The following is a 17,664-nucleotide window of genomic DNA, read 5'->3' as shown; positions in this document are numbered from 1 at the left end:
GTCATAGAAGTTATATGAATTAGTTTGTTTAAAATATGAGGTTTAAGCATTATATACACCATTTCTTACATTATTTATATATATGCAACTTCCGTATATATGTTTTGTAAAATACAAATCCTTCTTATTCTATTATAATATATATATATACTTTTATAGGGTACTAATGATGATGACCTGGGAGCAACTGGTCGTAGTTTTACACCAGACGGGTTGGAAAAGTTGGATGATTTTGTGATACAGCCAGCACCTCAGGGACAAGTCATGAAATGTAGAATTACGCGTGATAAGAAAGGAATAGATCGTGGTGTTTATCCTACATACTTCTTACATCTGGAAAGAGAGGATGGTAAAAAGGTATGAACAGTACAAAACAAAATGAATAGCTAGCCATGTCTTTATACCCATTATTATCCATGTACTTACACTCTGGATAATCCAAGGTTTTTATGGCTTCATGACGTTTCTTTTTTAATGCAGGGACTATAGTTTGGACTTTTTATCAGGATTTTTTAATTTTATATGAAAACTACTACTACTGATGTTAAAAGTTGGCCATACTATCTCAAATCTTGACAGTAATCCCCACAAATGATAGCTGAAGTTTAAAGTGTCTGGATTCATAGGTTCAGGTAGTGATGACCAAACCTAAATGCATCTACTGTTTTATACTGCCTGTTACAGGAATGATTTTTTTCCCGCTAATTGAAATCCGGATTTTACCGTTACAGTTCTTTTTTTTACTGTTAATTTATTTCTGATTTTACCTATTTCTGTTTTGTTTGACGACCTCATAAAGTCATTTCTGTTGTTAAGGGTGAGAAAACAGAAATTAACTGATAATATGCATGTGACTAATGCAAATGAAAACATCTGAAGTTATCTCTAATTAACCCAAAAAGAAACAAAATGTTTTTACTGATGAAGATTACACTTAATACTTTGTAAATACAATGCTTTAATTGTACAATGTTGGAAATTTTCTTCGAAATTATGCATTAGCCCTGTAGCCACTTACCTAATTTATGATTAAAAAAAGTTCTATTTATGGAAGAAATTTGTGGCAGGTTAAAGATATGAGAATGGTTGCTGATAGAGGGTGTGGATGTGTGATTCATCCCATACTGATGACCTACTGCATGTTTTTAAAGTATGTTTAAAAAACACAAGCATTTTTTTTCCAGACATTTTTGTTAGCTGGAAGAAAAAGAAAGAAGAGTTATCCTTCAAACTACCTGATATCCACCGACCCCACAGATTTGTCACGAGGTGGTGAAGCTTATGTAGGAAAATTAAGGTAATAATTAGATGATAATTGAACCCTTATCTTGGTGAAGGAAAAAAACAAATGAAATACTTAAATGTACTACTCAAAAAAGGGTATTTTGATTGTCACAATACTTTAACAGACAAGTGAAAATGCTGTATTCCTTGTGATGTAGTTGTGAATATATGTAATACATGTAGCTTGTGGTGCACATTGCAAATACATTGTCTAAAAGATAGCTTGTGTTTGGTATTATTTATACGATTTGGTCCTCTCTTTGAGGTTAAATTGGTCTATTTGTGACATTGTCCTTGATCCTGACCATCAGGTGTATTAATACGAAATAATAGAGTATTAGAAGAATCAACATTTGATACTGTTATTGATACAACATTCTCAGGCTGATAAAGGCTGTAAACTGTCAAAGAAATATTATCAGTATGTTTTCAGTGATATAATGTCAAGTACCAAAGTATTGGTTTTTCATTTTGAAGGTTACTATTTAATATGTATACTTGAGATATAACTATCTAGACTTATTTCTTAAAGTTGGAAGTGAAGTTTCTGTTATTCAGGTCAATTTAATAAAATATTGTTATGTTTTGTTTAAAAGTAAATATAGAAACAATATTGGAAGTTAACATTTTAGGAGGTTAACAGTATTTTGAGGGAGCCAATATTAATTGATTCATTTTGATAACTCCAGTGTTATATTTAGCTGCATATTCTGTTGATCAAATGGATCTTGGTTTCATGTGATATCTGATATGTCATATGGTTAGCTTGAAGTGCAGAATAAGCCCATTTTTGATGATAAAGACAAAAAATATAACAATTATCACAAGAAGCATGAAAAGAGAAGAGATACCATAATTATGTTTTTTATCAAGACCTTCAAAGTTGGTGGTGTTCTTTCTTCCTGAGAACTCTGAAATGAACCTACCAGTATTACATGATTACATATATTCTGCTTTTCAGGTCCAATGTTCTAGGTACACATTTTACATTATTTGACCATGGTTGCAATCCTAAAGATAATTATGAAAATGCCAGGAGGGAGTTGGTTGGTATTGTGTATGTAAGTATGTTACGGAAATGTATTTGTATTCATAGAGCTTAAAAATATTTTGATGAGATTCCTGTATGTATTGTACCTGAAACATTTATAAGTTATGATAAAACAAGCAGACATTTTTGATACAATTTCCAATGAAGATTGAATTACATACTAAAATTACTCAAATTTTTTGTTATTTTTTTAAATGTTAGTCTTCATGGAAGTAAGCTACATAAACACCTGTGTTTTAGACAGACTTTTATGGTATACCATTGTCTATCCATCTGTTCGTCGTTTGCACTTGGCTCAATGAATCAAAAATGCTACCACCAATTTTCTTAAGAACTTTTTCAGTTGTTTCTTTCTATTGATGTGAGCACCCTTTTGATTTTTTATAAATATCTGATTTTTTTTTATTTTTAGTTTTGGGATTTTATTCATGTAAAACTTGGGTGATTTTCTGTTTTCTTACTGGTATTCAAAAACCCCTTCTGCAATGTCAGTGAATTGTTTATTTATATTGATTAAAGCTCCCTTATGATTTTTTTTTAATATTCCAAATTTATTATATTAAGTAATGGGATTTTATTAATAAAAAAGGAGGGGATTTCACTGATTTAGGACTATAACTCAGGAGTGGTTGCACCCATTCTCATAAAATGTTAGGAAATAATTTGTATCAGTTTTTTTAGGTTCCTTTTCAAATGTTACAAATTTCTGTTTTTCCATTTTAAGTAATGGGACTTTATTCATAAATCTTATTACAAGTATTTTAAGTACATTGAATGTAAATGAGTCAACTTACTTCTTTCAACAGCATGTCTTTAAAACTACAATGGGAATCCTCAATCCAATCAGATACAACCAAGAATTACATATTTTCTTTTTTGACAAGATGTAAATGCTTAAAGATTGAAACAGTCATTTTTGATATTATTGCATTTTCATCATTTTTTTTAGGAAACCAATGTACTAGGATTCAAGGGACCAAGAAAAATGACTATCATTATCCCCGGTATGAATTTGGACCATGAAAGAGTGGACATTAAACCACGATCGGTAAGATATTACATTTCTGATTCTTTTTCATTTTTATGCTAAAACATTGTCCTGGCAAAAGAGAAAATGCATATAAATAATATATGATGTCTCAGGATGAAATTGCCTGCAAAAATTCTGGTTGGTCTATAGAAGTCAGTGTCAATTTAAGAAAGTTACCAGGTGTGCTTAGGCCTCTAAATTGATAAGTAAATCATAGTAAAGCAATAATATTTATAATTCTGCCTCGTTAACTTGATTTATTTAATTCACTCACTGAATGTGTAGACCAATAACCAGCAGTGCATACTTTACCTTTTACTCTATTGCCTTGCTTTGCTTAAATTGAGTTTAAAATAATTTGAATGGTGTAGAAAAGGCTGAAAAAAAAATCTGTTACTATTTATGTCTCATCTTTTTAGGATAATGATGGCTTGATAAACAGATGGAAACGAAAAAACATGGAGAACATCCTAGAACTTCACAACAAAACACCTGTATGGAATGATGGTATGTCTATTATCAAACAGAACTAGTCGTTGATTTAACTTTTAAGATATGTATCTAGGATACTGCTTTATATTCTATTGATGAAAAATTTGCTCATTTTGTTTTGTTAAAACAGTTTTATTTCTTTAAAGTTACTTGTTGCACACAAAACAAACATTTGAAAATCACAAATGATATCCTAGGCTTTTGTTGATAGGAAAAGTGTGAAGTCAATCAAGATATTTCTTTTCTTTTAATGTTGTCATAAATGAACCATATATTTTGCTGATTAAGACCGGAATAGTCTTCACTAACATGCAATAGATTGAAAATCATTGTCAATTGTTGGAATAATGCATGTGTAGTGGTCCCATATTAATGTTTTTTTTTAATCATAACTAGCACTTGACTTAAAAAATTGTGTGTTTCTTTTTCAGAAACTCAGTCATATGTATTAAATTTTCATGGAAGAGTGACTCAGGCATCAGTGAAAAATTTTCAAATAGTTCATGACAATGATGGTAGGTATATGTGTTAATCAAAGCAAAGAAATATAGAAACAAGATTTGCCAAAGATGATCTTTTAAATCAAAAACCTGTACATAGAATAGTGTTGATTTTTATTTCAAGGTGTCAATCAGTTGCAAAAGAACTCAACTTGTATTTTGAGAAACATTCTCAATATACTGTTAATGAACATATTTATGTGTTGTATTTATTTTCTCTGATTTTTGTGGTTGACCACTTTCCAGGAAAATAAATTCCTGTGAACATAAATACACTTAAAAATTCGAAATACATATATTTTATGCTGAGGGGGTACATCAAAGTAGCATAGAAAACTACTAAATTAAGAACATAAGATTTGTTTGAAAATCAGAAATGGTGAAAATAAGTTCCCATGACAAAAATTGCAAGCAATAAATTGACTAATTTTATTATTATTATTATTTTTTTCAGTGGAATATATTGTGATGCAATTTGGACGTGTAGCTGAGGACGTATTTACAATGGATTACAATTATCCTTTATGTGCATTACAAGCCTTCGGAATAGCTATTAGCAGTTTTGACAGCAAGCTTGCCTGTGAATAGAGTTGAAAATTAGAATGTGTGCATGCATGGTTGGACCATATCAGCTTTAAACAAAAGTGCTCATCTTTAGAATATAAGATAGGTTGTGTATGGATGGATGACAACATTGTCAAGTTGTTGCACTGTTTATTCATTTCCTACTGTTATGTGATAAATTCTAGGGATGTTTTTTTTTTCTACTGTATTTACAGGTTGTTTTTTTTTTGTGATAAAATTGAAAAAGAATGCATTATTTATCGGTAGGAGAAAAAAGGTTGTTAAAGGATCTAAAGGTTTAATTACTAAATTTGATATGAACTACTTAAGTTTATGTTGACAAAAATATAAATATGAATAGAACTTGAGAGATTTTTCTTCATCATCACTCCAACATCTTAGGTTGTCCATACATAGAGATAAAGTGTGTTCTTTTAGTTATGATAGTAGTATCAACTGTTAAACTTAGTTTCCAGTATGAAACTTATTGAAATTGCTAGTACAAAAGTAAGAGGAATGCTAATGTATTACTCTAGTAGTGAAACTGATTTCAATAGTAGTACATTTATTCACTGTAATTTTCAACGAATAGCAGAGAGATAAACATGAATCCTTTCATTTTCTTTTTTCTAGTGACCATGATTTAGTATTAGTACTTTAAAGATCATATGTTTGACCCCAGATGGTTTGATTTGATGCATAATGTTGGATGGGAATGAATTAAATTCTTATCAAATTATTTTATATACTAAACACAAGTTTATTTCACCTCTGTCTTGGTTTTGAGAATAAAAAAAACATTGCTACTTAGTTTGGCTGCATGGGCATTTGAAAGACCTGGATTACTAAAGTCAGCATGACAATATGAGCTAAAATTATAATATCTGGTAAGGATATATGATGGGAGATAACTCTGTAATTTATAGTATTACCACTTCCTGTTTGTTGTTACTGATCACTTTATTTAAGACTTTGTTGGTTATGTGCAATTATTTTTGATAGTGTGTTTGCTTAAAACTTCCTTGTTTTCAACTCTCTCACTAATTCTATTTTTGTATGGAAAGCCTTGATATTTATAATGAATTTTGGACATTGTACTTTCATCTAAGTACTGTATTATACAAATTATGTTCAATCCATCTTACATATTTTCATGATGAATGAATGAATGAATTTGCATAAATTCATTACTTAGTATTTCTTTACATTTCATTGTAATAATACAGCCATGGAATATCTCTATGAACAATTGTTTGTTGTCAAAGCATTTCATCATCATAAAACAATCTGAAATATTATTCCAGTACATAGTGATACTGCTATGATACATTGGTTCTAGGCATTTCTCTAGATGATATTCTAATTTTATGCTAACAAGTACCCTGTAATACTGGATTATCTCACTAAAATTATTAATATAGTATAAACACTACAGAAAGGTTTATTGCCAATGTTCTTTTAATGAACTGTTTCAACATTTATAAAATAGATACAAACAATTATAGAGGGGAGTTGAAAACAATATTGTTTATTGTGGTGTCTGCATGTTTCATTATCATATTTGTTATTGTTAATTATTGTATTAATTTACATAGTATTTATTTTAATTAAAAGAAAGATTATAGTGGGTATAAATGTAAACATTGTAAATATTTTTATATGAAGACTTGTATAGTTTGTACATATGATTCTTGTGTGTAATTGTTGGCTGGAATGACTTAGTTACCATCAACAATGTTACAGTGCTTTTAAGTTTATCAGATAATATGATTTACTTTTATTATTTTGACAATTACCTAAAATCTATTTTCTACTACAAATATCTTTTGATTAATTTTACCAATAAATTGCATTGTTCCAGTTAAGCTATACTTGGCATTACTTTAATGTTCTAGTTTTGAATTTTCTCTTGGTAACTAGTTGTCACATAGGTTGGTTTTTATTCTATAATTTTTTTGAAGGTTTTTTATGTTTTTTGGAAGTTTCTCTTCTAGTTATACTTACTTTTACATTATCAAGTTTATTATCTTTGTATGATTCAAACTCATTTATTCTTGGGTAATTAATAATATAGATGTATATGTATTTTTATGTTAACCAATGGTCATGTCAGTTACATACAACCATATTTTATGTGTCATCACTATAAGTAGAAATAGCCCATTGTACCCCTTCTCTGCATTATTTTTACATTTTCATTATAGTTAATTTTCAAACTGTTTACATGAATGGAATCAAAGAAAGATAACTCCAGAAACTCCTAGGGCAACATATCACTCACTACTTTAAATTCTCATACAGTTTGTTTAATTCGAGTATTAGTTGCACTTGGTTGGTCTTTCTATTTTAATTGTGTTTGCTTAATTTCAAATGACTTGTGATAATGATGGGTCAAATATTTTGTTTTCTTTAGAATGTTCCTTATCAAATTATTTCTAATTTAGTCTGGTCATCTTTTATCTAATCTTACACATACTAAGATGGTCACGTTTCAAGTGCTACACTTAGACCCTGACTATTTATTTAGATGAACTAAAAAAACTGTTCAGATTTTTTTTCCAGTGTATAATTTTATTAATTTTTCAACTATTATGAATCTGTGATTGAGGAAAAATGTTTGAATCTAGTCAACAGAAAAAAATCTTGGACTTGATACATTTTAGACAGAAACATTGCCAAAATACATAGTAAGTCCCACTGTCAAGTTTTATTTGTGATTTTTTTTTATTGTATTGATATTCTTTGTTGCATTAAATTTTTCCTTTTTAATGTGAATTGGTGTAATTACAGGTCCTTGGATATAGCAGGCAGTGCCATTAGAATAAATCATTTGAAAAAAAAAAAAACAAAAAACACCATGCTGAATACACTAATTCATTACAAAAAAATATTTTTAGAATTTTATTATACTAGAGGTAATGTTAGTTTTAAATCTCTAGTTATAGTGATTTGTGATATTAATTTACACACGTTTTTCTGCCTGTTACTAACAGAGACCAGTAGTTACGATAATGCTATTCTTAGCCTTACATTATAAAGTATTATACAATCTACCACAAATTTTGATTCCGTCCTTGGGGAGCAATCATTTATTTTATAGGGCTAGGATCAAAATTTTATCCTGGATTAAAATTTTGTTGTAATTTTTGCCATAACACTGGTTTTATTACACTTAGCCTTAGCTACCAATAACTGAATTACTTTTATTATTGCCTTTAAGATAAGGTCCTAACTCTATAAAAAAAATTAAATGGTTGCCTCCTTAACCATTGTTGTGAGATTTATTTTGTCAGCCACCTTGGCTGTTCTTCTTATTTGTATAAGTACAATTTACCTCCTGTGTTGATCAATGAAATCAAAATTATTCATAATTTATTCTGAACCTATCTGAATATGGCATTTTTTTTTACCATTGAAGTTATCCTTAGATGTTAAAAAAATAAAAAGCGCAATACTTTGATGTAGAAAAAAATGAAATTAAGATCTTAACTTGAAATATGAACATGATGTTGTATTTGATGTTTTAAAAAATTAAGAACATCTTTGTATGATTTTTGTTTGACAGAGACACTTAGAATTAAAGATTCTACAAATAAATGAAAGTGACAACTACAGAAGATAGTCTGACCTTGCCAGTCAGAAAAAATGTCTTTAGTTCATCTTGTTTGAAAAAGATTTTGTGATCTCTGTAAAAAAGCAACACCTTTTCCTTGGTCTTGGTTTATTTATCTATCTCTGTTTATTTAAGTGATTGACATTTTATGTGTAATATCTTTGTAGCTGGTGTATAATTTGCACATTTATTTTCTTTCATTGTATCATTAGCTTTAGTTAAATGACATTCCGTCAAAAAACACCGTCCATATTTTGAATAGTGTTGTCTTGTGATGGCCACAAGATTGTGATCTAAATAAAATAAATTGTTCACTAAAAGTTATTGTTTGTTTAAATTTTAAGACATTTGTTATAAAAAGTGTTAGTTGCCAAGCCTCTGCACATTTGGTTAGATTTGGAAAATTGAATCTTATAGTGTCATGTTGGAAATTTAGGGAATTTTAAAATAGTTGAGGTTCTTAGAAAGCAGTTATGGCTTTATATGTCCTTTAGAAACCTGGTTTCAACTATCACTGATCTCAAGTACAGATGTTAGCTCTCATATGGTCATGCATCCAAATTAGTAGTGCAAAAAAGATACAAAAGACCAATTAGATTTTGTCTTAACATATTGTGGCTGGAGTTCCTCATATTTCATCTACTTTGTCCACATTTAAAAACCGAAGGCAAATTAATTTTGTGCAAGCTAATTTCTTGTCAACCATTTGGAGTTATACCCCTTTGAACCTAGAAATATCCTGAATTATGCTACTATGCATGTAGTCAGTATATACTTAACCAGATAATTTTAATGAGATTATGCCCTTTTAACTTAGAAATTACCTTACTCATACTACTGAAGCAGCCGCAAGAACAACCAATAGAATTTCATGAAACTTTGTGCATTGCTATACTATATACAGTTGTGCTTGATACTTGCAAATTGTGGAAGCCTAAAATTTTGTGAGAGTGATGCTCCTTTTATATTATGAATTTCCCAAATAAACCACTGAAACAGCCTGTTAGTCAGTCTTCTGAAACTACTACTACCAATAACAATTTAATGAAACTTGGCCCACATTATGTAAGTATCTCAGGAATTGAGATCCATTATTCATTGGAATATGTTTTACTGGTTACCAAAAAGCTTTTAGCATTGAAGCACTGTCTTTGAGAGGAGTCGCATCTTTTTTAAAGGCAATGAAGCCTTGAATTTCAAAGTGGATTTCAGCATGTCGAATTATGCTGTCCTCAGTTAATTTATTAGTATATTTTTGTGTGTGTTGTATACTGTCGTAGGCTAGTTGTCAGCTAATTTTTATAACATTTAATGTGCATCAACATTGACGGTGCAGCAAAATCATAGATGTTTATTGGAAACAAAACAGTTTTCATATTTCTACAAAGACTCTTATGGGAACCTTGATTATAACAAGAGGCTCCCAGTTGAATGAATCCCTCATCTGGTTAAATTTTCAAGGGCAGTAACTCTAACAAGGAGTCATCCGAAAACTTTGATCCCCACAAACTTTTGTAGGCGTTATCATTAAAATCATTTCAGCAACTGAAAATGTCATTCTATCTATCATAGGTTTTAAGATATTGGCTGAAACTGTAAAAAATTTCCTCTTTCATCTTTCAATGACAATAACTCTAACATGGAGTCATCTGACAACTTTGATCCCCTGGAGACTTATGTAGGCCTTATAGGTCTCCGTCTTGTATTCTTTGCCCCATAGGCTTCTGTAGTATACCTTAAATTTTTATGATTTTTTAAAAAATAGACAAGGAGTTTCAATCTAGCTTTTGACCATGTTTTTCAATTTAGGAAATGTCAAAAATATTTTTTAAGTCCATTCTCGAAAAAAAGTTTGGTACACCAGGACAGGTCAAACTAACAAAAGACTTTTTCTACTTTCATTTTTTTTAATTAAGACCCCTTTTCTGAAGCATTATTTTTCGTGAAAATACTGTTTTTCCTCAAAAACAAGTTTTTTTTTTGTTTCATAGCTTTATATTTACCCTGTACTTTTGATGAAAAATGATAGTCCTTTGCCAAGAAACAAAAACAGAAAAAGGCAAAAGGGAAGCGCACTATATTTTTTAGCCTCCATGTTTTGATAAACACCCGCTCAGAAATATGTAATACAAGACTGATACCTATAGAAAGGATCATTCCAGCAATTGAAAGAATTTGGCTAAAATTAACGGTAACAGCAGCCATGTTTTTCCACAGATCCAAAATCATTACATCAGTTCCATGAAAATACTCTAAGGAACATTCATACCAATTTGGTTCCAATTGGTCCGGTAGTGTCAGAGGATAAGACGTTTGAAAGAAATAACATTAAATATAGCAAAAAAAAAACGTTGACAGAGTAATCAAGGGTACCAAAATTCTAGAGGAAATCAAAAGAATGTAATCCAGAACAAAGACCAGACATGGAAAACAGACAATCACAACAAAGAACAAAAAGTTACTAAAATAATACATACAAAGTAGCAAAAGTAAATGAGCAACTCGGACTCCACTAAAAACGCGGAGTTTGGACCAGGTGAAATAACTCCAACATGGCTAAACAGATGAAAACGAAAATTAATGCAGACAGGTCTCATTGTGCTGAACACATTAATCCCGTATGTGAATTGGGCTGAACCTAACAGTTTTGGCGATATACGAGAAGAACTACTGTCTGACCGCTATGTTCTATTTTTAGTAACAACGGCCATGTTTCTTTCCACACATCAAAAATCCCCAATAGTTTTTAAGCAGGATACCCTAAGGAACATTCATACCAAGTTTGGCTCCAATTGGTCAAGTACTGTAAGAGAAGATTTTTGAAAGAAATAACATGAACAAGAGGCTCCCAGGAGCCTGAATCGCTCACCTTGTTATAGTTTATATTTCAAGGGCAATAAATTTAGCAAGGAGCCGTCTAACAATTTTGATTCAAGAAGACTTCGGTAGGACTATCATAAGGATCATTTCAGCTATTGAAAGCTTCTATCTATCTATTATAGTTTTCAAGATATTAGCTGAAAACTAAAAAAAAAACGTCATTTTTCATCTTTCAAAGGCAATAACTCCTACAAGGAGTCGTTTGACAATTTTATCCCTGATGACTTTTGAAGGCCTTATAATAAGGGTAATTTCAGCAATTGAAAAAAATTTGCTAAATTTAACGGTTTTGGAGATATAAGCGAAAAACAACTGTCTGACCCCTATATTCTATTTTAGTAATGGCGGCCATGTTTCGACGGAACAAAAATCCCCATATCAGTTCTATGCAGGATACCCCAAGGAACATTCATACCCAGTTTGGTTCCAATTGGTCAAGTAGTGTCAGAGGAGAAGATTGTTGAAAGAAATAACATTAAAAAATAGCAAAAAAAACGTCCAAAAGGGGCAATTACTCCAACATGGCTCAACAGATGAAAATGAAAATTTGACCACAGATAGATCTCATCATGTTGAACACTTTTACTCCCCGTCAGAATTGGGCTAAACCTTACGGTTTTGAAGATATATACGAAAAACTACTCTCTGTACCGAAGTTCTATTTTAGTAACGACTACCATGTTTTTCGACGGATCAAAAATCCGCACATCAGTTCAATGCAGGATAACCTAAGGAACATTCACAAAAAGTTTGGTTCCAATTGGTCAAATAGTGTCAGAGGAGAAAAGTTTTGAAAATTGTTAACGACGACGACGACGACGACGACGACGGACGCCAAGTGATGGCAATAGCTAAAAATAGCAAAAAAGGGCAATAACTCCAACATGGCGACTTAAGAGATTAAAATTAAAATTTAACCATATGTACTTCTATATCTCATCATGCTGAACACTTTTATCCTATATCAGAATTTTGCTAAAACTAGCGGTTTAGAGAAATATGAGAAAAACTACTGTTTTATACCTATGTTCTGTTTTTTAGTAATGACGCACATGTTTTTCCAGTACTATGCAGGATACCCCAAGGAACATTCATATTAAGTTTAATTCCAATTGGTCAAGTAGTGTCAGAGGAGAGGAGTTTTGAAAAATTGTTAACGACGACGACAACAGACGACGACGACGGAGACCAAGTGATGGCAATATCTCACCTGGCCTTTGGTCAGGTGAGCTTAAAATGAAGTTCCTTCTTTTCTGGTGGAGCACAGAAGAACTATGACTATGGAGCGAACATACTTTCTACATTTAAGTTTTAATACGATTGTAATTTTTTTTCGGTCATGTAATGGAATTGTCTTTTTAGTTAGCGTTAATGCCTGCGTTTTATCGTCGCAAAACTATAGATTTTGGAGGTTTCTGTTCCAGCCTTTTCCGAAATAAAGGACTAAGAAGGGGAAAAATATTTGTAATCATTAGAATTGATGGGAACAGTTAATTGTAGATCTGATTTTTATACGACCTGAAAAAAAATTCACTCGCATAATGGTATCACCCTGTCATCGTCGTCGTCATCGTTGTTATTGTCGTTGTTTTCATGGGCGTCCGTTAACTTAAGTTTATTTACGATAACTTGAGTACAACTTACCCGATCTTTTTGAAAATTTCACACATATTTTTCTAGGGACATGGTGGAAGACCCTTTTAATTTTGGAGGTTTTTACCCCAACCCTTTTAGAAATAGCGGGCTAAAGGGGAAAACGGGTTTTATCATTAGAATTCATAAGAAGGTTTATTGTTGATCCGATATTTCTGATTCAGATGTCAATATGTTCTTTTTGAAATTCTGTTTGGAAAAATACCCGTGTTTTTTCAATCAGATTTCAGATATCCTTTACGTTTTTTTTTCAGTAATAAGAGACTAATCCCAAAAATCTACTTTTATTGTTTTTGGTCTGATTTTGATTTTTTCTCTCTCTCTCTTTTTTTGTTGAGATCCTTATGAAATTCCCTTAGGATTTTTCTTGTTATAAGGGATAAAAGGGCCACACCAAAAAATTACTTTTTTAAAAAATGTTTGGTCCGATTTATGAAAATTTGTTTTCATTGGATTCCTTATCAAATTCTTTCCTACATTTTTCTATCAGATTTACATCTCTTATGTTTTCTTTGATTAGCACCTGTAAAGAACTTTATTCCCTTCAACTGAATTTCAAATTTTGTACTATATTGTGTCCAAACCAGTTGTGTCCATTATGAACTGCAAGTCCATATATGCTTTAGTGTGTCAAAAACTAATATTGTGTTCACATTTGCCCCAAGTGAACATAGTTCAAATGCTGCGGTCGTATCATGCTGAGATCCCCGAAGCTTTTTATCACATTGTTTCGGTCTTTTAATGGCATTCCATCATTTCCAAGTTATTAAATTCATGAAACATTTTTAAATGATCTAAGATTGCCGGGTGAAAAATAACAACCGAGATTGCTCCCTTGTTTCTAAAGGGACATCTTTGTAAATCTACGCCAGAACAGAGTATATCATTGTAGCTAAACGCCAGAACAGTGCATACCACTGTAGCTAGGCAGAACAGATAAAACGAATAACATTGTTATAGGAAGAAACATGATTCATTCTATGCACCCTAGACTAACCTTTTTAAATTAATATATCTCACATGATGATACACTTTTCCAGATAACAACCATTACACCGATTGTCTAGATAGAGTTATCCAGGGAACTCAGATAAAGAATGTAATCCAGAGAAAAAGATCAGACTGGAAGACAAACACACACAACAAAGAACATAAAATAACCAAAATAAAACAAAGCAACGAAAGTAAATGAACAATTCGGACTCCACTCCATTCGGACCATAAAACTTCTGAAGTGATGACTTAAATCTAGCAGCAACATAACCCTGTTCCAGAAGCATGATTATAAGAATCTAGCACAGTACAAAAAGTCTGCGTAGTTGCGGTAAGCTCTGGTATGACGTATGAGTTGTGATGTGAAAACTTCAAACGCAGGTGCAGAAGGGATTTTGCCACAGATGAAAGGAAAATTGAAAATATTGAATGAAAAGTCATCGCAGTTGTCGTATTGTATGAGTAGTATATTATGAGTTCTAGGCTTATTTTTTTGGGGGAGCACCCCAATCCGCATACGCATGACGACACATCCGGTGACCGTGGACCGGAAGTGACCGGTAGAGGGAGGGGGACAGCAAGTGGACCATGGGTATGACCGGAAGTGGACACTGAGGAACCGGAAGTGGATGGGGGGGGGCAATAAGGGGAACATGGGGAACCACAGATATAGAATAGGGAGGGCTTATAGTTTAACAGGGAGGAAACGATATCCATAGGTATCCTTATTAAATATCTTAATTAGGGTAATTATATAGAATACTATAAACAAGTAAGTATAAAAAGGGGTTATTTTAACTAGAGTTGTCTTTCTTTGATTACATTTTTACATTATTTTTACATTTTTATTAACATTAATTGTCTTTTTTAATTATTGTCTTTGTATACTAATTGAATAGGCACTTTCAATAGATTTTAAATTTTGATTTGATTTTCTCCTTGCGATGTTCAATTGATAATTTAAAAAGATGTCTCACGGATTAGACAGATGTTTGAAACTTCCCATTTTACTGGTGATTTCAATATCCCATGTATTGATTTTTAACCGTTTTTATTCTGCTTTATGAGTACATTACAGGTGTAAGGACGTGTTGTGCAATTTTTACCTCTCGGACATTAATTTTTATCATCGTTTTTATTATTTTTGTTTTAATATTTTTTGTATTCAGTTTGAATAATTAATGTTTCTATTTTAACTAACGTCTAAAGATTATCCTGACTATTGTAAGATTTAAAATTGATTTTTTACATTTGGAACGTTAATATCTTTTGAATGGTGTATTGCTTTTCATTTCAGATTTTTATAGTCGACCATTTCATCACCTATTACAGACACACTTAACCTTTTCATCGATTTTATCCGTGTTATGGGGCTCTAGTGAGTAAATTCCTTTTTTTCAAACTTTCAATGTTTACATGTCGCGTGTACTTGACCTGATGTTATGGGGTTCTATTGGGTAAACCATTGATTTGTTGATTTTTTTTCTCTCCATAATTTCATTCGTAGTTTGTTTCCTACGCCCTTTTTTGTTTAAATTTGAGACTTGTGTGCTCGTTTAATGTTTTTCTTTTGTTATTATAAGGAGATTGAACTTTTTACTGCTATAGTATTTTCGATATTTGCATGTCGCATACACCCTTTGAACGTATTATGATGATCTATTGGGTAAACCGATTTCTTTTTATACTTTCAATGTTTACATGTCGCGTGTACTAGATTTGACCCGTTATGGGGATAAACCATTGAACTACGGAGTTTTATTTTTCTCTCCATATTTTCATTCGTAGTTTGTTTCCTTCGCCCCTTTTTTGTTTAAGTATTGTATGATAGGTTTTGTATAAGGATATTGAACTTTTTACTGCTATATTAAGTTTTCAAGTTACTTACACTCAAACTTTGACCCGTGTTCTGAGGCTCTGATAGTAAATATGTTTGTTGTGCTGTCGCTAACAATATAAATAGGTGTTATCGGTTTTGACCTACACTGTTTTGTAAGGAGGTCTTTCTTTAGTATAGTTTTATTACACAACAAGATTTTTTTCCTATATATTTTATTTACAATTCATATTCATATATTCGTCGGGGTGTCGTCTGATTTTTTCTAAACCGGGTCCTGCTCAATTGTCTGTTCCATAAAGTGTTCTTCTCCTTTAAATAACACTTCACAATCCGATCTTCTTATGATTCTACTTTACTATAAGTAGTCTTACCGTCCGAGTATCATTGGCGTCAAGGCTGTTTTTTTTCCACTCTTCACTTCCTTTTGTTTACATGACTTCTGTTGGTGTTCATTGTACATCTCATATAGCTCCTGCTATTTTTGATGAAACATCCTCTCATTGTATAAGGTCCCGGTATCGTAGATCAATATGATTCATCTAGTTGAACTTTTGTGACTTTCTTGATTTATTAAGATCTTTGATTCTCATACAAGGATGTACGGTACTCCGCTCTGGTTTCCACCAGCTGACGTTGTACGTTTTACGTTCTTCATACATCTACACGATCTTTGTTCCGAAATCCTCTCTATACAGTTACATTTATAGGCGTTACATCTGTTTTATTGGCTTTTTTCTTTCCTCCAGCAGGTCTACCACGAGGTCTTTTTGGGGCCTCACTTTCTTTTGTCAGTTCATTCTTTGGTTTGCATTGTGCCCTTCCTGTCGTCCATTGCACGTGTATGGCATCACGACTGGTGATCTCTTCTAAATCAATTCCTCGACAGGGAAATATCTTGTAAATCTTTAATGCTCCGGGTGCGTCCACCTCCTTTGCAAGTCGGCCAATAAGTGACCACACATCCGTTTTCATCTCTATTTATACTTTTCTTCATCCAAGAACACATCCTGAATTTCCCATGGGAAAATTTTGCGTCTCAATCTGAAGTTGTCGGAGTGCCCTGTTTCATGTCGGTAAATAAATATCCGTGGGGTTTGGCGGTGGCATACTCGTACGATTTCATAAAGTAGTTTGTCTTTTTGGGAAACATTTGTTGGGCCATGGTCTGGCATGTGATGCGTCTCTGGAATTTTTAAAAAGAACCAGGTAATGAGCAGATTCTGAACCAGCAACATGACACTTATATTTTTATGAGAATATTTCGTGAAGAGATGGGAGAAAGATTCAGTGTCTCTCTCTGGGATCCAAGGTGTCAAGGTCGGAGAGTCCTTGTACAAAGTCGACATCCTCCATGGTTCCATAAATGGTCTGGTACAATTCGTAGCACCACGTTATTCGATCGGGTCTAGGCATCATCATCTGTTTTACGTTTTGTACCAATCGACGTACAAACATCGTTTTTCCACTTCCGGTGGGTCCTGCTATGACACTGGTAAAGAGATAGGCCCCCGGCATGAAATGGTCGTCCAAGTATCCTTTGGGTACGTCGAAAGCAAGGAGATCGTCTGTCGGGTGTATGAAAAAGTTTTCGTCAGCTGGGTCCTTGGGCAAGCTTTCTTGAGTATCATCCTGGATCGATTGGCGTAGCCCTTTTATCGAAGTATAAGGGTCTTGGCGTAGTCCATTCATCAAAGTATCTTGGTTTTTTTTTCTCTCAAAGCATATTGGTGTAGTTCTGTCATCAACGTATCGGAGTCCGATAAA

At 32.3% G+C, this 17,664-nt stretch overlaps 1 protein-coding gene across 9 annotated transcripts in view; it reads left to right on the top strand.

Annotated features, from left to right (window-relative positions):
* The window catches only part of LOC148614774 (tubby-related protein 3-like), a 46,594-nt gene extending 37,740 nt beyond the window's left edge, over positions 1 to 8,854 (top strand). For all 9 annotated transcript variants that reach the window (XM_088589113.1, XM_088589115.1, XM_088589114.1 and 6 more), the window contains 7 exons: positions 160 to 357; positions 1,185 to 1,297; positions 2,246 to 2,345; positions 3,285 to 3,383; positions 3,785 to 3,872; positions 4,289 to 4,372; positions 4,812 to 8,854. In XM_088589113.1, the coding sequence (XP_088445239.1) occupies positions 160 to 357; positions 1,185 to 1,297; positions 2,246 to 2,345; positions 3,285 to 3,383; positions 3,785 to 3,872; positions 4,289 to 4,372; positions 4,812 to 4,945 (816 nt within the window). In that variant the 3' untranslated portion in view covers positions 4,946 to 8,854. The remainder of the gene's footprint in view (positions 1 to 159; positions 358 to 1,184; positions 1,298 to 2,245; positions 2,346 to 3,284; positions 3,384 to 3,784; positions 3,873 to 4,288; positions 4,373 to 4,811) is intronic.
* The last annotated feature ends 8,810 nt before the right edge of the window (positions 8,855 to 17,664 follow it).

Source organism: Perna viridis, chromosome 6 (genome assembly GCF_037379345.1).
Source record: "Perna viridis isolate PV_CMFRI_1.1 ecotype Kerala chromosome 6, ASM3737934v1, whole genome shotgun sequence".
NCBI lineage: Eukaryota > Metazoa > Mollusca > Bivalvia > Mytilida > Mytilidae > Perna > Perna viridis.
This window is presented reverse-complemented; position numbering and strand designations above follow the sequence as displayed.